This window comes from Prionailurus viverrinus, chromosome C1 (assembly GCF_022837055.1).
Source record: "Prionailurus viverrinus isolate Anna chromosome C1, UM_Priviv_1.0, whole genome shotgun sequence".
NCBI lineage: Eukaryota > Metazoa > Chordata > Mammalia > Carnivora > Felidae > Prionailurus > Prionailurus viverrinus.
In genome coordinates this window covers 6,526,414-6,547,120 of record NC_062568.1, presented here as the reverse complement: position 1 = coordinate 6,547,120, position 20,707 = coordinate 6,526,414, and the positions used below count along the sequence as shown (strand labels likewise).

At 40.5% G+C, this 20,707-nt stretch overlaps 1 protein-coding gene across 11 annotated transcripts in view; it reads right to left on the bottom strand.

Moving 5' to 3' along the window:
• Positions 1-20,707, bottom strand: part of COL4A4 (collagen type IV alpha 4 chain) — a 135,498-nt gene that overhangs the window by 69,732 nt on the left and 45,059 nt on the right. For all 11 annotated transcript variants that reach the window (XR_007154992.1, XM_047872283.1, XM_047872288.1 and 8 more), the window contains 15 exons: positions 19,487-19,621; positions 18,655-18,699; positions 17,895-18,011; positions 14,492-14,560; positions 11,614-11,649; positions 9,287-9,349; positions 8,837-8,872; positions 8,563-8,604; positions 5,790-5,870; positions 4,914-4,967; positions 4,582-4,641; positions 3,661-3,705; positions 3,287-3,340; positions 2,523-2,592; positions 1,411-1,515 (listed from right to left, as the gene is read on the bottom strand). Coding sequence is in view for 10 of the 11 variants with exons in the window: in XM_047872283.1 (XP_047728239.1) it covers positions 1,411-1,515; positions 2,523-2,592; positions 3,287-3,340; positions 3,661-3,705; positions 4,582-4,641; positions 4,914-4,967; positions 5,790-5,870; positions 8,563-8,604; positions 8,837-8,872; positions 9,287-9,349; positions 11,614-11,649; positions 14,492-14,560; positions 17,895-18,011; positions 18,655-18,699; positions 19,487-19,621 (1,012 nt within the window). In the remaining variant the exon portion in view is untranslated. The remainder of the gene's footprint in view (positions 1-1,410; positions 1,516-2,522; positions 2,593-3,286; positions 3,341-3,660; positions 3,706-4,581; positions 4,642-4,913; positions 4,968-5,789; positions 5,871-8,562; positions 8,605-8,836; positions 8,873-9,286; positions 9,350-11,613; positions 11,650-14,491; positions 14,561-17,894; positions 18,012-18,654; positions 18,700-19,486; positions 19,622-20,707) is intronic.

Here is a 20,707-nt window from a genome sequence, read left to right as displayed (position 1 = left end):
GCATTAAAAATTTTTTTTAAAACAAAAGAGTGGCATAGAAAATAGAATACATCGTACCCCAAAAGGTATTCTTTTATGAAATTTGTGTTTCAATCATATGTATATGTGGATACACATATGTGTGCAATGTAATGCAAATGCAATGTAATACTAAATATATTTTTTATAATAGATTGCAGTCAAGACTTGAAAGCCATTGGGTTAATTCTTTAAAAAAAAAATCTTGTGGAATTAAGAGGCTTTCTGTTATATTCAGCTTTCAATCTGCTAGAGATATGTGTTGCTTACTCCCACTGGGTTTTGATTTCAATCTGCTAGAGCCACTATTTTATTATAAATATGCCCAAAAGAAGAAATCTAATACCAGAGGCTAATGATTCCTGACCAACTGAGTACTGTCTACACAACTTAGATAGCCCTGGGTCAATGAAGCCAAGGCTACGGTATCTACAGATTAAATAAACTAAACTTTGCCACCTTTGTGGTCAGTTATCAGATCCTACAAAGCGGAAGCTAGATTCATAGAAAATTAAAGAACTTTGTAGTTAACAGATGAATGTCAGGAAATTTTTCACTCCTCAGTAAATAGAACAAGAGACACGGACTGGATAAAATTACGTCTATTCAAGACTTTCTCCTCGTACATTTAATGAGTTCTCCTGAGTTCCCAGAATGCAAATCTCCTCTACACTTCTATTCCTAATCTTACTTGGGAATATTAACCAGCACAGCACTTGAAGGAGTTCAAAGTCCTATATCAATAGGATTCTTTCCCAGGCACTTCTGCAACTGGATTACCATGAGCTATAAGGTTTTGTTTTCTTTTGTTTTGTTTTGGAGGGGTTACTGATTTTGGGGGGAGGTGAGGACTGTTGTTTTGGTTTTGTTTTTTAAATGAAGGCTGAATCACAGTTTTATCTTTTAATTCATAATTTGTGTTTCCATCTTTCACGAAGAGGAACTCAATTTTCACGAATAGATGTCAACAGGGAGAGCCTTTCCAAGAGGATGGAAAGACCTGAAAAAACACTCTGAGCCTGGCACCAGTTTCCAAATCTTATCTGCCTCTGACAACTTGCCTCTTATACCCACAGATTCCTCACCACACCCCCAAGATGCTGACTCAGTATTTCCGAGGTACAGCTGAGGGATCTGGATTTCTTCCAAGTAAGCCATTAATTGGCTTGAGTTCAGTGGTTCTTAAGCCGTGCTGTACACATAGAAGTAAGAGGCACTTTGGTAGCAGCAGATGTCTAGGTCCATGCTCCAGAATGCCCAACATTCTTGATCTGGGTGGGGTACGCCACCAGTTGAAACGCTCCTAGTTGACATCAGTATCAGCTAGAGTTGAGAACTTCCAGGGAGGAGGAAGATGTAGGAAATCTGGCACAGAGGCCAGTGGATTTCTACCTGCACAGGTTTCCCCTGGTGGTCCTGAGGGACCAGGGGGACCAGGCGGTCCAACAGACCCCGTTTCTCCATAGCGGCCAGGGCGCCCCGGATCCCCTGGAGGGCCTGCCCAAAACAACAACCCGTGTCAGTGTAATAAACGTACATATACATCTTAAAATTCACACACAATTACTTCTTGTGAGGCTTGGTTGAGTACAACTAAGAGATTGTTCTTGCAGTTTCTCGCCACAGTTAGAAATGCAGGATCTTTTTTTTTTTTTTTAATTTTTTTTTTCAACGTTTATTTATTTTTGGGACAGAGAGAGACAGAGCATGAACGGGGGAGGGGCAGAGAGAGAGGGAGATACAGAATCGGAAACAGGCTCCAGGCTCCGAGCCATCAGCCCAGAGCCTGACACGGGGCTCGAGCTCCCGGACTGCGAGATCGTGACCTGGCTGAAGTCGGACGCTTAACCGACTGCGCCACCCAGGCGCCCCAGAAATGCAGGATCTTAAGGGGCGCTTGAGGGGCTCAGTCGGTTGAACATCCGACTCTTGATTTTGGTTCAGGTCATGATCTCACCATTCATGAGATCGAGCCCTGCTTTGGGCTCCATGCTGATCGTGTCAGCCTGCTTGGGATTCTCTCCCTCCATCTCTCTCTGCCCCTCCCCCACTCGCGCTTGTGCTCAAGCTCTCTGTCTCTCAAAATAAATAAATAAACTTTTTTTAAAACTGCAGAATCTTAGATCCCTTCTCTGCAGACACATGAACCTTGAGCGGCACTGTCTTTCACACTGACTTGGGTCACTTTCTTGGAGGCAGCATCTTGGTAGGTCTTAGATGGTTTGGAAACATTTTTTAGCAATTAAAATTAGAAGGGTGACATAACAAAAATCTCTGCATACAGCTTACATGCTAAAAAAAATAATATTTGGAGTCTTATGCCAACAGAGATGGTCCAGATGCACTTATCGACCTGCACTTGTAAATTACATATTCTTGCTAAAATCAAGGTATTTAGCATTCCAAGCATGCAAAATACACAAATACTGGGCCAGACTCTTCCGTCAGGGCCACCCAAGTCCCATTTCCTAATAATTTATGGCGGAACCAAGCTAGACACAAACCTTTGAGCGGAAGAGATGGAGTTACCAAAACACCCGGTGGTCCTGGGTACCCGCGATCTCCAGGGTCCCCCTGAAATCATTCATTCAGATACTTTTCTTAGAAATATTAATATTTTTCTCATGTTGCCTGTAATTAAATATTAGAAGGACCAAGGGTGCATTCATTTGAGAAATAAAGATTATAGGCTGACCAGAAAAAAGAATGGTTCATAGAGATCGGGGAATAACAAAAGCATCCGACCTCCACCTGCAAGCAGAAGTAAAGGATCACCTGGCAAAATTCTCACGAAAGAAAAAAAAAAAAAAAACTTCAAAAAGTTTTTTCATGCCCATAAACTAGATACTTCTGAAACCAGGAAGTTTCTTAGAAATACTATGAGCATTCACGTTGAACTTGGCAGTCTGGTATAAATAGTCTATTCATCTACAAAATCTGAATCTATACCTTATTTTAGGTGGCCTTATTTAGGTGGCCCCACAGAGAGCTCTCCACAACTTCCTCTGATTTTAATTGGGATACTAGCTGATCCCCATGGAATTTTTGAAGCTTTCATTATTATTCACGTTCAAAAGGTTGATTTCTCAAATGTAAAATATAAACATTTACAACACGCATTGAGATAATATGTACAAAATTAACTCTGTTGCTTTCCAAACTTCCGTTTCTCAAGGATTCTTTCAAATATTTTTAAAAATAAATTAGTTAACATAAGGGATATAGAATTTTATCAGGCTATACTCAAATAAGCCTTTTATTTTTTTACCTTTGGGCCAAGAAATCCAAATGATCCAGGATCTCCAAACAGTCCTGGTTCCCCCTACAAAGAAACACAAACATTCCTTTTTAAGAAAAAATGTGACTGGGTGACAAACTGTCTCACAAACTGTTTAATTTGAACGACACACGCTCACTGAGATTCTGTGCAAAGTCTTAACACTATTTTTGGATTGCTTCAGACAGTTTTGTGTGTTAGTTTTTTTGCACTTACAGCTAGATCATGCAATTCATAAAATAAACGTGTCTCCTTTTCCAGTTACTGTGTGCATACTTGCATGCCCTAATACGATTTCTGAATGACACTGAATTGTACTTATGAATGAAAATATACTTATCATCTTTATAATCGTGTACATTTACCTTTAATCCTGGAAAGCCTGGCAATCCATAGGAACCAGGATCACCCTAATAAATTCACAAAAATCAACACAAGCAGAATTAAATCAAAGTGCTCAAACCAGTTCAATGCATTATTTTTCACCTTAGGAAACTGCCTTCTGGATATTGAATCTTGGCTCTAAAGGCAGCTGAATAAAAGGAAATATGTATAAAACGGACTGCTTCTTTATAACATCAGCTATTTTAACTTATTTTTTGTTTACTTTAAAAATGCATGTCCTTGCCAGTGTTTTAAATTAAGAACATACTTTTGTTGTTGTTGTTCTTGTGTCTTCACTCACTTAGTCTAATGATTGCACTGGGCTAAATATTTTTGGAATCGTTGCAATATAATTTGTCTGGAGATTAATAGGTACTCTGTGCATTATCAGCAATAAAAATTATCATGGAAGCCAGCGTTGCCCCTTAACTACGGAATCTGGAGCCAGATAAACTCAATGCCCCTGCCCATAGGGGGTCTGGCCTCTATAGTGACTCTATCAGTGATGACCCATCCCATTGGTGGCATGTTTGAGGCCTGATGCTGTATTTTTTTGTAGCTACTGCCCATAGATCAGTACCCTCTTTTGTCAAATAGGCTTAAATGAACGATTCCAAGCTGCTACTGCACCGACACTGAACCACGCAGGAAATGCCACAATCCTGTTCCTACCCACCAATTCTACCTTCTGCCCACCTGGTTTATCTAAATGATGCCAACAGAAGGGACGTTTTGTTGAACATGTCGCTATTACACCATTTGTATCCAAAATATATTGTTCCTGTTTGAGAAAACCTCCACTTTGAGTTCTTAGAAATGCTGATCTAGTTTTGTAAAAATAGGAGAGAGAAAGCCAACTCGCTGACATTAGGGGCAGCAGGGATGGCATGAACCAGCCTTACCCGCGGTCCTGAGAACCCAGGAACACCCTTCTCTCCTTTGGCCCCAAATCCAGGTTTTCCCTTAAAGAGATGACAACATTCAGAGGCATTCAAGCAGCAATATCTCAGCAACATGACATTCAGAAACAAAATGAGATTTAAAAATTACTGCTGGCAGCTTAAAGGAAACAAGTACTTTAGAATAGATGCCCCACGGGATTATGATAAAATAGTGAAAACTTCTATTAACATACATTAGCATTTAAAGCAATGATAAAGATCCATGCAAAACATTGTTTTTCATGAATATAGCATACCATACAAATAAAAAAAAAGGTATTTCAATAAATTACCTTGGGTCCCGGTGGTCCTGGAGGTCCAGTTACACCAGGCATTCCTTTTATGCCCTAAAAATCACAATGAATATTTATCTGGTTTGTTCTTACTTATTATTTAACATACTGAATTCCATCTTTTTCAGAACTTACCCCTTTCAACAATCATTTTACTAATTTTCAAAATAAAGGATTATTCTTCAACTGTTGCTCAATAGCAATTAAGGTCCAGGAGCGTTCCTAAACCCGACTATTCAGACCAGCTCTGTGTGAGAGGTGTCGTGTCGTGGGGCACAGGGGACGTGACCACCATGGAACCAGAGCAGCAGGTGCAAGCTGGGAGTGGAGCCATTGAGAGGAGTGGCTCATTTTGAGCAAGTTAGTGAAAGTTAACCCAGTAATTGAAAACTGACAACAGAATCTGGGTGTGGCAAGTGTAACATCAGTAAGTATCGCAGGCTGACAGGGGAAGTGATGTTTGCCAAACTTCTATTACGTGTCCACTTCTACATACCTGTTACCTTCTCAATGATCAAAACGTCAAGCCCATATGTAACATCTCAAGGACAACTGGACTTCCAGTGGCCCCTTCGGCCCATATATCAAAGACAGTATCAATGGGGCACTATATTCTGGAGGACATGTCACAATTTAGCAGCCCACACTAGGTCTGTGATGCAGCAATTGAATAAACTTGAGAACATGGGTAACTTTCCCAAGCCTCATTTTCCAAGTCTGTACAATGGGGCTAATGACAGTACTCATCTGCTAAGGTTGCTCTGGGATTGATGCCCTGATTCCTGGAGGCACTCAGCACTTTGTTGGCATAGGTACATGTTCAGAAAATGCTGGCTGTGACTACTTTATCAAGGCAACATATGGATTGGGAATTACCTTTTCTCCTTTATACAGACAAGAATCAGGTGGCTGTACCAATAAGGTGGGTCCAGGAGAACCTTGCTGGCCAACTTCACCCTTAAAAAAAAAGGAAGATAATAGGAATTTCATATTAACTTTATTTTGAAATATAATTTGAAACAAAGAAGAATTTCACCCATGTATTGTCATATAATGCATACAGTCCTGTGTGTCATGAGTTTAAAACAAAAATCATGGCAAATACATCATGCAACTTAAAGTATTTATTGTTTTTCACCAGTAATAATACTGATCGTTAGAAATAAAATTAAAAAACAGAAACAGAAACAAAAACAAAAACAAACTAGGGGCACCTGGGGGGGCTCAGTCAACTGAGCGTCCAACTCTCGATCTCAGCCCAGGTCTTGATCTCAGGTTCGTGAGTTCAAGCCCTACATTGGGCTCCATGCTAGGCATGGAGCCTACTTAAAATAAAAAGAAAACTTAAAATTAAAATTAAAATTAAAAAAGATAAATTTAAAAATATAAGCGATTCATAATCCTATCATCAGAGATCTCTATGAAAACTTTGGTATAGTTCTTTGTGGTGTGTGTGCTTATGAGTCTGTATCTGTACACATACCTTGGATAATGTACCTATGTACTCACATGTAGGTGATCAAATGATGTGTTAAATACAATTTAAAAGATAATCAGAATGCTATACAGAATATATAAACATAATTTAAAATACACACAATGGTTTATATTTTTATATTTTGTTACAGTTTCAAGTTTTAAAAGAGTTTTGTATTTTTCTTTTATAATAATATTTTTTGCACATTTTCCAATTATACTACAAATTCTTCAAAAACCTGATTTTTAGTGTGTACACAATAATCTACGGTAAGACTATACTATCATTTATTAAGCCATCCTACTCTAGTTAGATTTAGGTTATTTCTAATTTGTTTTTGATATGTTTAAGCTCTCTGTATAGAATAGTTAACCAAAAGTTGTCATTTATGTCATTAGAAATGTTATTCTCTTGGGAATAAAATGTCCCCTGAACTGGGTTTGCCATAATACAACCAAAAATTCTCACCCTTAATTAGCAGATAATTGGTTTTTTTTACTTATCTGAATATTTCTATTCATTCTGCACTTAGATATAGTTAAGACCAGATGATAGAGCTGGTCACCTGTGTTTGCAAACTAGGCCCATACTGACTGTCATTTTGGACAAGTTCCTTAAAAATCTCTCCTACCTAGCCTTTGTTTCCTTGATTCCTCTGAATCTCACCTTCCTTCTCTGTGAACTGGGGATTAGTTATAACACTGTCTACTTCAAAGTATTATTACTTTATTAAACAGACAATGCACATAAAATGCTTAGCACTTACTACACCGAGTGGAACAAAGATTCTCAAATATATAATTTTTAAGCCATTAATGTTTTTGTTAAGTGGGATTTGGGGAAGAAGAATACTATTTCCAATTTAAATGAAATAATAGAGCCAATAATTCAATCCCTACCTATAACTGGAAACTACAGAAGAACCAGGTTAGGGACCTAGGCTTATTTTTTTTGATGTACCCTAATATTTGATGGTGTTGTTACAGCCACTGCTCTGAAGCATTTATGTTATGTGCATAAATGATTAAATGAATGCAAAAATAATACATAAGCAAGGGAGTAACATGTTTTGGTAAATATAACCATGCTTATTCTTGCAATGTTTATTTATTTTTGAGACAGAGAGAGAGAAAGACACAGAGTGTGAGTCCAGGAGGGGCAGAGAGAGAGGGAGACAAAGAATCCGAAGCAGTTTCCAGGCTCCGAACTGTCAGCACAGAGCCCGACGCGGGGCTGGAACCCACGAACTGTGAGATCATGACTTGAGCCAAAGTCGGACGCTTGACTGAGCCACCCAGGTGCCCCTGTTGTGTTGTTTTAATTGACCTTATACTTTAGTAACCTGTACTTTCTGATCCACATTATGTCATAGGCATGTCTGCACATCATGAAGTCTTCCAGTGTATTTTGGGCAATAGAGTCGTTTTGCTAAATGCCTGCACCATAACTTACCCAACCACACTGGGACTCCATGAGAGTGGGGATCAAGTCGGTCTTGCTAAAAATCCCCATATCCAGCACTGATCTTAGCTTGGCAGAGTAGATGCTCAATATCTACTTGCCCACAGTTGTGGCACGAGCCACTTACCAACTGTTAGACATTCAGATTGTTTCCAGGTGAGCTGCCGTCTTAAAATACCTTTCTAAAGCTTATCTTTGCTGAGTTTCATGCTTCAGGAGAAAGGACTGTGGATGTGAGGGAGGCAGGGGTGAGGGACAGTGAGCATAGGTATGAGGCAGGAGAGAGTGGGAGACTGCGTCGCTAAATGCTTTTGGTTCCGGGTGTTTATATTTTTATTTATGTGTAGAGTTTAGGATTCTGAGGAAATTTGTGAAATTAAGCCAAGCAATACAGTAATTAAACAAACCATTATGCTGGATATGCTAAATTATCAGAAATGTTCAATCTCTTTTTGCTGGGGTAAAATGTGTCATATACGTTAACTTGAATTTAGTGGTAAATTTTCCCAGGACTGTCATTTTACAGTCAAGGGTAATGGTGCCATAATAACTCAGCAAAAACAGCATCTCAGCCATAAAACTGGGCAGTGAACACGATAACCGGATAATGAACACGATTGAAGTGACAATCAGAACAGCCTCCCCCTCCCCGCCGCCCCGGCAGCACATACATTTTCACGTCTGCTCCTCCGCGCAATAGGGGATTCTTACCGGTTCTCCCATTTGCCCCTTCACTCCCACGCCAGGATTACCCTGGGAAAGAAAAGGGAAAAAAAGAAAAAAAAAAAAAAAAGGTAATTGCTTTTGAATATTTAAAAGGTAATTACAAGCAAGTAAGATTTCTGGTTAAGCAATTAAGTGAAGTTTATTAAATATTTGGGGAAGTCTAATAAGGGAAAGACATAATTCTGACAAATCTCGTGGTCACTAATCTCATTATACACGGACAGTCTCCATTTGTAGCATCTTACTCATGACCACCCACCTTCAAGCCTGGTCTCCCAGGATGGCCCGGAGCACCCTAAATCAAGGGCAAAAAGGCACAAATCAAGTATCAGTCACAGAAATCACAACGGGTCCGCGTTGGGTTGTCTCAAGATCCTCTTTAGGAAACCCTGAACTTTAAAACATGCTGCTGGTCTCCCCCTCCTGGCTGTTTCCTCCCATGGCTTGTTTCCCTGGAGGACCCTTGCTTCAAGGCTTCAAGACAAACTCATACTTGGTGGGCGGGGGGGGGGGGGGGGGGGGGGGGGGGGGGGGGAGGTGGCGTATGCAGATTCATCAAGTGGTAACTTCTCAAACAACCCACCTGTGCCTACCCACCCCGAGGTTTCAATTTGCTTCTTTTTTTTTTTTTTTTTTTTTTTGGCTTTTGCTTAATTTAAACATACAGGCTGGGTTTTCTAAGGGCCAGAATGAGCAGTGCTGTACTTACTGGTAACCCAGGTTCTCCTGGATGTCCCATTGGGCCCGCTGGTCCTCTTGCACCCCTAGATCCCTAAACACGAGAACAATCAGTGCATTAGTTACTCAGATTCAAAATCATGGGTCACAGTAAGAGCTGCGTGTAATCCAAGGTGGATTAAAAACCTCCAAAGAAATCACAGTCCCGGACACATCTGCCCTATAGCAGGAGCATCTTCACAGCAGCTGACATGCCATTAAAAGGGTGCAGAGTGGGGCGCCTGGGGCGCTCAGTCGGTTAAGTGTCGGACTTTGGCTCAGGTCATGATCTCGTGGCTTGTGAGCTCGAGCCCCGCATCAGGCTCTGTGCTGACAGCTCGGAGCCTGGAGCCTGGAGCCTGCTTCGGATTCTGTGTCTCCCTCTCTCTCTGCCCCTCCCCTGCTCACGCTCTGTCTCTATCTCTGTCTCTGTCTCTCTCTCTATCCCAAAAAGAAATAAACGTTAAAAAAAAAAAGGGCACAGAGTTACATGACAGCAATAGTCTGGCAGGTGTGACCAACTCTTACATTTAGGATTAAGACCCAGAGATCAACCTACTTGTTTATATATTTTTTTTAGAGTTTTAATTTTTTTTAACATTTATTTATTTTTGAGACAGAGAGAGACAGATCGTGAACGGGGGAGGGGCAGATAGAGAGGGAGACACAGAATCGGAAGCAGGCTCCAGGCTCTGAGCGGTCAGCCCAGAGCCCAACACGGGGCTGGAACTCATGGACCGTGAGATCGTGACCTGAGCTGAAGTCGGGCTTAACCGACTGAGCCACCCAGGCGCCCCTACTTGTTTATAAATAAATCTTGCAATAGCAAAAGTAAAGAACAAAGAAAACTTATTACCAGCTACTCCTAAATTCTATATATGTTATAAAACTGATATATGTCAAGATGCTTTTTAAAACATTCATATTAGCTAATAACAATGAATATTACACTATGACTGTATTTATACTCTTTAATATATTTTTTATACTTTTTTTTTCAACGCTTATTTTTATTTTTGGGACAGAGAGAGACAGAGCATGAACGGGGGAGGGGCAGAGAGAGAGGGAGACACAGAATCGGAAACAGGCTCCAGGCTCTGAGCCATCAGCCCAGAGCCTGACGCGGGGCTCGAACTCCCGGACTGAGAGATCGTGACCTGGCTGAAGTGGGACGCTTAACCGACTGTGCCACCCAGGCGCTCCACTTTAATATATTTTTAAGACATACCCTATCAGAGCAATGTGAATAGAAATGCCCCTGATTCAAGATTAAGGTGATTCAGTCACAATTTTCTGCACCATGTACATGATAGCATAATTCCACACAAATTCACAAGGAAGGGTTACAGCTGTGCATTCCTAGAAGTGTGGGGAGAGGCTCTATTCTCCCACCAACTCTGCCCATGTCAAATTATTTGCGAGCATGCAAGAAATCCCTGTCTCCAGGAGGATGAACTGGTATTTATTTTAACGACAACATGAAGGTATCTCATTGATTACGTCGAACTGAGCCCGAAGGGTTATGAGGAAAGTAATGTGGGAAAGCAAGCCCGTCTACAGCCGAAAGTTGCCAAGCAAAATAAGAGGTTAATCCTTCAGAGGCATAATTGCTGTCAATCTTAATCTTGTGAACACTGATTGATTAACTGCAAAAAACTAATACAATCATTAATTTACAACTTCAGGAAGATAGGGGCGCCTGGGTGGCTCGGTTAAGCCTCTGACTTCAGCTTAGGTCATGATCTCACGATCCGTGAGTTCAAGCCCCACATCAGGCTATGTGCCGACAGCTCGGAGCCTGGAGCCCGTTTCGGATTCTGTGTCTCCTTCTCTCTCTGCCCCTCCCCTGCTCATGCTCTGTCTCTCTCTGTCTCAAAAATAAATAAAAACATTTTGAAAAATTAAAAAAAAAACAACTTCAGGAAGATAAAGATGGGGCAAAAAATTAAATGCAATACACAGTTACTGATTCAGCAGGCAGAATGCTATAAAGCAAAGTCGTTTCCACCAACTATTAAGTGAATGTATGCACCTGAGTAAGGCCAAATGACCACTAAAAAACAGAAGACGAAGGTAAGCAGCAGCTTGTGGAGACTCCAGGACCGTTAGTTCATGGGCCTGGGACCTGCATGGTCACACAGGGGCACATGCCTGATATAACACTCTGCTGTCACCACCATGAAATTCTTAATAATTTTTGAACAGGGGATCAAAGCTCTCATTTTGCCCGGTGGGTTCTGCAAATTTTGCAGCCGGTCCTGCTAGGATACAAACAGTGTGGGAAGCAATAGAAGCAAACGGCCTGCTGGGGAGACTTACCGGCAAGCCACGAGGTCCTGGGTCCCCTCTGTCACCCTGCAATAGTAACGATGCATTGCTTTAGAAGAGAGGCACCATTTTCCCCAAACACATGTGATGCAAAGGGAGGAGAACACACAGGAATTATTTGGACTTTCTGTGCAGCCTGTTCAATTTTTCAGCGTGGACAAGACAACCGTGGAGGGCTCCACCCAGGGAACTTTCTGTGTCCATTCCCAGGCCTGGAATCGTGCTTCGATTCAGCCAAAACCAGACAAAGACTGCTGGAGTCATTATGACACAGAGTCAAGATGAGATTTTCATCTTTCCATTTACAATCTTAATTCTCAACTCAATGGTCCCATTTCATCACAGTTTAACAGTCTCTGGTCTAACTGCCAGAACTTGCCTCTTATAATGGACACCCTGCTCCTTTTTATCACCCTATAGGGATGGAAAGGGAATTCATGTGGAAATTCTCTCACACCTGCCTCTTGGTGGATCAACAGCTTAGTGGCTCTGCCCTGAGACTACACACTTTAAAAATGCAAAGAGTATATTTTATTGAATATAGCTTTTTTAATGCAAAATATATTATAAAGTATACATAAGATAACAGTTAACATTTTGGCCAATTTTAAGGGTACAGTTCTGTGGCATTAGGTGTATTCACACTGTTGTGTAATCGTCTCTAGAACTTTTCGTCTTGCCCGATGGAAACTGTAGCCGTTCAATACGTTCCCCTCCCCCGGCTCCTGGCAGGCACCATTCATTCTACTCTTGGTCTCTGTGAATCTGACTACTCTAGGAACCTCACTATAAGTGGAACCATACATTGTTTGTCCTTTTATGACTGGCTTATTTCACTTAGCCTAATGACCTCAGGGTTCATTCCCCCTTGTAGCATGTGTCAGAATTCCTGTCCTTTTTAAGGCTGAATAATACTGCATTGTATGTAGAGATCACATTCCGTTTATCCAGTCATCCAACGATGGGCCATTGGATTGCTTCCACCTTCTGGCTGTCATGAGTAATGCTGCTAGGGTGGGTGTACAAGCATCTGTTTGAGTCCCTGCTTTCATTTCGCTTGGGTATATACCTGGAAATGCAATTGCTGGATCACAAGGTAATTCTACATTTCAATTTTTTGAGGAGCCCTCGTACTATTTTCCAGAGCAGCTACACATTTTCCATTCCCACCAGCCATACAGAAGAGTTCCACTTCTCCCCATAATAGTCAACACTTAAGATTTTCTGGGTTTTTTTAATGTTTTATTTATTTTCAAGAGTGAGAGAAGGACGGGGAGAAGGGGGAGGACAGAGGATCCAAAGCAGGCTCTGCGTTGACAGCAGAGAGCCCGATGTGGGGCTTGAACTCATGAACTGTGAGCTCATGACCAAAGCCGAGGTTGGATGCTTCATCAACTGAGCCACCCAGGCACTTCAGGGTTTCTTTTTGTTTTTGTTCTTACTTTTTAAACAACCATCCAAATGGCTGTGAAGTGGCTATGGGATCTTAAAAGTATTGTTTTGGGGCGCCTGGGAGGCTCAGTCGGTTAAGAGTCTGACTTCGGCTTGGGTCATGATCTCACAGTTCGTGGGTTCCAGCCCCGCGTCGGGGTGTGTGCTGACAGCGCAGAGCCTGGAGCCTGCTTTGGATTCTGTGTCTCCCTCTGTCTCTCTCTGTCCTTCCCCTGCTCTCTCTCTCTCTCCCTGTTAATAAATAAACATTAAAAATGTTTATAAATTTATAAACATTGCATTATAATGTTTATAAATTTATAAACATTAAAAAAATTTTTTTAATTATTACAATAGATCATCAGTGCTGAGAAGACAGCAGGGCAGACAGTAATTTCATTTACCTTCACAAAGAAAAGGAAAATGAGGCTCAGAGAGTTTGAGGGGATGCTCAAGATCACAGTGGTAGGAAAGGAAAAGTTTATTCCTTCCTGGTGCCTAGAGTGACCCTCCTCTTGCTGCTAAGTTTCTTAACATATCATTTAAGCTATAAACAAAAGCATAGTTGTTGCCGTGTATAGGCTCAGAGGCTACAAACGAATAATGTGACCTCACTAAAGGAATCAGCATTCAGGTGTTGCCCATCCTGGGTGGCATGAAACTCAGGGTCTAATAGAAGAAATTTAAGTTTTACCTAAATGTCGTAGAATATTCTGAAGAGAAATGACCATGTCTTGGAAATGAACTGTATTTTCCTTCTTGGCTTGTGTCTACTGATCTGTTTAACTCATGCATGGTACTCATATTAGAGATATAGATGGTCATTCAAGAGTTTATTTCTGAAAGTTTGTATATCATTGTGTATGGAAACACAAAAGCATTTAATTTACCAAGGATAGTGCTGTAAAGTTTCCATAATTTTCAAGTTCAAGAGCAGTGATTCCTTTTATACCAGATAGCAGGTATTAACATTACAATATTTTCACTACAAATAAATCAGTGCTTCTCAACTAGGGTGACCTTTCCTCCCAGGGCGCACTTGGTAATATCTGGAGATATTATTTAGTTGGAGGGATGCTACTGGCATCTAATGGGTAGAGGCCAGAGATGCCATTCAGCATCTTATGCACGCAGTCAACACCCACAAGGAATGGTTATGTGGCCCCAGATGCCAGCAGTGCTAAGATTGAGAAACCCGGAAATAAGTGTCTCTGCTGCACTGTGCAAGAACGATTGGGAGGTACTGGAGTTTTATAGCCTGAGCAATTAAAGCTAAGTGTCTTCACACAAGAAGTATGATGCCATCTACAGAGTCAGGGTAATGATTAAAAACAGTGTGCTTGGGGACATTTCAAAAGAGATATGTCCATGTGTTTCCTGGATGGGTTTACTTAGCGGAAAAATAGTATTTTAAACTCACTATGATCATAAAACTTACCGGAATTCCTTTAATGGCACCTAAAATGAACACAGAATTTCCTTTTTCTCCATTTTCCCCAGGAAGGCCCTGAAAATAAAATATTCACTTAGGAGGGGGAAAAATCATATTACCGTTGTAGTATTTTCTTTTGTTATGAAATATTACTCACCAGTAAAATACCATTATGGTCATGTTTCACTAGAGGACATTTCTTCATTATTGCTATCATCCTAAGGTTCTCATACATATTTATTCAAAATTCAGTTAAGATCTATTAAAGAATCTCCAAAGAGAGTATCTATTAATATATTTATATTATACATATATCTTATAAATATATAATATATATAGGCTACATATTATATAATAATATACATAGCCATTTACTAATTATTCAGCAGGAAAATTTCATTTTCCCTCAGACATAATAATGCAAATATATACTTCTTACAAGTAAACAATTTTTCAATTGTCAGTTAATAATTTAGGCTCTAGAAATAGTTTCTTAACAACTGATTTTTATCCATTTTAGTTGTCATGTTCAAAACAGGGCCTCTGTAACTTTGTAAGATTAACTTTAAAAAACAGAAAATCTTCCTTTTAGAAGGTTTCTGTAGGTAGCTGCAAGTTTATGTAGAGTATTTTTAAAAAGTGAATGAAAAAATTCAATGTATTCTCTTTTCCCAAAGTTTTCCTACTGAATATCTTGATATAACTTAATTTGGTAAACACATAAGAATTCTACCATTTATCAAGCTCCTACAAAGGACGTGCAGATTTCAAAGTTAATCCCTCCTAGAAAAGTCCTGACCTCGCTTCCAGTGGGAGAAACTTCAGGCTTTTGCGGTAAGTTACAGCAACCGTCTTCCCTGAGCATCCGATTGGCCTATACAGACAGTCCCTGCTTCACACAGTTTCAACAGGCACGAATTTTAGTTCCACAGTTAAGTTCAACAGCACCAGTCCTCCAATGAAAGGGTTCAAATTTCAGTTACCACCTCATATTGACTGACTAACTGCACGTTGACCGAGTAGTAGCAAATTGCAGCTACCTCATTGGTCCACAGATAGCTATAAGTAACAGGTGCGAATCATGATCCCTGGTCCCATCGTCCCTTTCAGTCTGTCAGTGATTGGTCACTGTACACCTGTTAGCATGCATGGGCATGTGCTCTTGTGCACACACGCACACACACACACACACACACACACACACACACACCAGCCAAGTGTGTATTTGTGATGCCTCCTTATCTTCCAGTGATGAACCCAAATGACATTTCATGAAAACAGACCGTTGGAAGAGGCCATTGGCCATCAAAGATGAAAGTGAAGTGAGCAAATGAAAAATGATAAAGCTACAGAGAAATTCCAACAGAACGTAAGTAGAGTTAGAGAAGAAACAACTGAATGATCGTGGGAATGTGGACACTCTTGAGCCAGAGGGACTCCATGAAGACACAGGGATCAACACTAAAAAGGGAAATGGCTGAGACAAAAAGGCTGAAGATTTCCCAAGGAAATGGCACAGGCAGAAGACCCTAGTGGTGACGGGACTCTTCAATACAGTTCACAGCACCAGAAGCTGATCCAAATGCAGGAGAGAGTAGGACAACTCACCAAAGCACAGAAAATGTATTCACTTTATATCATAGGTTACATAAGGAGAGGAAGGCCCCGTTCAAAATACTCTTGGTAGTTTTTACAAAGAACTGAAACACTTCCATTTTCAATGTGTACATTTTAAATGACAATATACTAAATCAGTATTTGTTTTTTAAAATTTTCCTTGTGTACTCGTAACTAACATTAAGAGAGTTTTTAGTATCTTAATAAGACACATTGAAAGCCAGAGAACAACTGTCATTTTTCCCCCTTGGATGTTAAGGTTGCTTTATGTGGTGTCAGCGTGCACAGTCATTCTTAACATCTCACACCACTGGGCCAAGTGAGGATGGACTACAAATGAAATGGGTCAAAGGTAAGAAAGTTGCTTTGCAAAACCACTATTACGACATGCTTCTGTACTGTGGTCACTACACATGCTCTGTGAAAGCCAAAATCAAAAATTCCTCTTCTGAACGTTCATGGACACTCAACAGAATGGGGTTTGACCATCTGAAGATCTTAAGAAACATGCATTCACAAGACTGAACTTACACCTTTGAAAACAAAGGGTGATTGAGAAGCGTAACTATGGAAGACGGTTGTTGTTCTCACTTGGAACTAAAGAAGGATGTGAATATGGAAATTGGTTATGAGTTCTGTATTCTACTCAGTTCCCCTAGAATTGGGAGGAAATGGAAAACTCGTGAACAGAAAGCAGGATGACTACAGTGGTGATAACAAAACTTTTAAGAAGGAATCTTGGGAAATGGTATTTATAGGGAAGTGGAAATGCTGAAAAAGTCACAGAAAATCAGTTTTGAAAGGGCAAATCATCTCCTATCTTTATGTGAGAAGAAGGAAAAGAGAGAGAAAGAGAATATCAGGGGGATAAGAGGAAAGAGCAGTGCTTGCTAAAGTTATGTTTAAATAAAAGTCCAAATTTTAAAAATAAAAAAAGAATACCTAAAAGCAGTAAAGTTCCCTCAAGTGCTGGATATTGTCAACTGTTTCTGAACATCCATTCCAAACACCTTCCATTTATCTTATCGCATTATGGGGATGAGAAAGCTAAAACTACATTTCCCAGACTGCTTTGCAGCTGGGATGTGACTTAGGGTCCATCCAGGCAATGTACTTATGAGATATGAAAGGCAGAAGTGAAGAAGACATCCTCTTCCTGGTACTGTTGTTACTGCCAAGCAGGAAAGGTTAGACGCTTGAGTGTTTGTTTGCTGGTGTCTCGACATGGGGTGGGAGGCAGTGGTTATGTCCAGGAGCAGCCTCCTGTCTCGTGGATCTCAGCTAAGTGTGAGCCTTTGAAATCATAGTCTTGCAGTGGCCCCTGCGTTCCACTCCTCCAGTCTTTCCAATACATGCCAAATTTCCTATATTGAATTCCTTCCTGTTGGAAATACCTAGAGGGTTTATGAATCTGCAGCGGACCCTGAAGGATAAACAATACAAGTTTTGCTAACTGACCTCCCTGCTCCTTCCCTTACTATCCATTCTCTGTCCAGCAGCCTGCAGCATCTTAACGGAACATCAATCAGCTCATACTGCTTCCTTCCTTATAATCCTCCAGTGCCTTCCCATGGCATGGAAAAGAAAATCCAGCCTCCCCCCCGCAGTCTTCTATGCCCAAGAGCTCTACGTCCTGCACACCTCTCCGTGCTCATCCTCCATTAACCCCTATCTGTTCGCCATGCTCCGGGCACACTTGTACTAATTCTGTTTCTTGAGCACATCAAGCATGTGCCCACTGTAGAGCCCTTCACTTAAGATTCCCTTTAGGATGAGCTGTGGGAGGTCTTACTGGGGGGCCTCTTGGGCCAGGAACTCCTCTTTCTCCTGGAAGCCCTGGATCACCTCTCGAGCCATTGTACCCATGCATGCCAGGCTTGCCTCTGGATCCAGGAGGCCCCGGGTGCCCCTGTAAGAAACAAGATTGTAAGTGAAGTGTTTCTGCAAGAATACTGCAACACAAAGTTTACACAATGTGGGTACCCAAATTAAGGCATTTGTGACTCACGTGTTATTTAATTTGTAAAAACTTCCTTCCCACCCACAAGTACTGTGTAGCAGAGTAAAAATATATAGATACATTTTAATACAGCCCAGTTGAAATTAATTTAGTTTAGAATATTCTAAGAAATTTAGGAGAGCACCTTCCTTAAAATCTTTGCAAATACTCTCTAATGGATTATAAAGCTTCTGAAATAACTTCCTTCTTTCATTTCATTTCCATATTAGAAATGAAAGTTTTAAGCCCACTTCTACTGTCAAAACTAACCAGCAAGTAAAAACTCGCATTGTGAGTATACATTTATTTCCAGAATATGGCAGGTATATATAGCTTATATTGTGGAATGTTTTTCTCGAATCTGTTTGAAAACCTTACTTTTCAAGTAAAGTCTTTTAGTCCCAAAGTTATTACACAAAACTGGAATGTAGGCGCCTTTCCTTGTACTATCAAAAGAAAATAAAGAAGAGTTTGCCATATAAATATATGTGATTTTAAGGGTTTTGATGAGCTCTTTTTTAAAAAAAAATGGAGAAAATTTGGGGATACGTACAGGTATGCCATCCAAACCTGGAAATCCAGGAACACCAGTTGGACCCTAAAATCCCAGAAAACAAAACAAAGATATAAGAGGTATCAGAGCATTAGATTAACATATGGATTTACTTGAAAACATAAATAATGACATAATTTTTTAAAAGACTCTTAGCAGTCATTGTCACTTATTTTTTTGCATTAATGAATTTAAATGCCAACAATTAAAAAAACAACCTTTTGTACTTTTCTTTTTGTACTTAGGAAGCCAACTTAGCACCATCAATTCAAAGAAAATGTTCAATACCCTATAAGCCGGAAATTCAACTTCCCGGAGTCTGTCTATCCTAGAGAAATAAACTATTAAATGCAAGTGCAGGCGATTTACAGGATTGTTTCTGCACACTAGCATGACACAAAGTTGGGACAGGACCTCAAATTTACATCAACCGGGAATAAACCATAGTTTTATCTATATTAAGACATACTGTGCAGTATTTTTAAGAAAATAAGTTTGATCTACACAAATTGATAAGGAATGACCTGTAAGCCATATGGCTGAGTACAACAAAGAAAAGCTTAGCACAACAAATATGTCATTTACGTTTTTAAAAAGCCAGGAAAGAATACAACCCTTCATTGGGTGCACTCGGGTATTTAAGTGCATAGAGAAGTCTAGAAAGGCATGCTCCTCTGGAAAGGAGTCAGGGAATGAGGGCTGATTATGGAAGAGGAGTTCAAACTTAATTTATTATTAGGTGCTAGTAGACAGTACTTGTGATTATAAAAAACCTGGCACAGTAGTGCCAGTAAGCAGTTAGTAAGAGTCCCTCACTTAAGAGAAGGCTTACCTTATCACCTTTGTCACCGGCTGCTCCAGGAGGGCCGCTGTCACCTCTCATCCCTTTCTCTCCTGGAATTCCAATGGGTCCTGGCAGTCCCAGGGGTCCAATAGGACCCTGTGGCCCTGGGAGTCCTGGGTGACCCTAAGAAGGAAGGTTTAAAAGGCAGAGGGATGGTTGATTTTTAAGTAGCATTTTCCAACACAAACACATGTTCACATGAGCTAACAGAAGACTGGAATACTACAGTTTGAGCAAATTCTAACAATAAAAGCACAAATGATCGATTAATTACAAAAATAAGAAAGAGGAACATTGCCTTTTTCTATCTGAATTTAAGCCATACATTTTAATTATTCCATGTGTACACACACACACACACACACACACACACACACACACACACACAAACTAATCATAGTTCTTGTACTATTTTTATTGTCAGTGACAGTTATAAATCTTGAGCTTTTTAGCAAAGCAAGCAACTTGCAAAACAAAGCAAGAAAAGAAATCAAAGTCTCATTACCATTGTGTTAGTGGCACAAATTAAGAGTGGAGAAATCTGCCAGATCTTTTTGAAAATTTCATATGGTGAATGATTGTTCTGCCCCTTTAGTGAAAAACCTTTCTTCTTTTAGCCTCTTTTACCTAATATCTATTCTTAATTTGGAAGGAGGCTGTCCATGTCAACTTATATTTACGCAATCTGACTTTCCATGAATGAAAAGGCCGCCTCTTATTTTAGGTGAAGATGTTTCGTGATCTCAGCTCTTCCCCCTGAACCCACAGTGGGAACATTTCCAGTACAAAGATGAGAAAACTTCTCCCTTGTTGCCTGTCCCCCATTGCATTTAGATGACCTGATGCACTGAATGGACATTGAGTCACCGCCCACTAGAAGCAGTTGTGAGGCTCACAGCTCTTTGATCTGGAGTAGGAAGACTGACCTTGGAGGACCGCATGCGCTGCCCCCCACCCCCATGATATTGCTCCCTTCTCTGTCCCAGGCCCCCTTGTCTCTCTCCATAGTCCCTACACCCATGGTTCTCCCTAGGACTGAAATTGTAAATATCATGGGTTCGAATAGCCCCACTTATATGTCTCAGCACAGACTTTTCTAACTTTAACTTCCAGATGGACGAGCATATCCAGATGCCTCCTTGTCACCTTCTTGGATATAATGGTACCTCCGGCTTAAAATAACAAAAAAATCTGAAATGGAATTCTTGC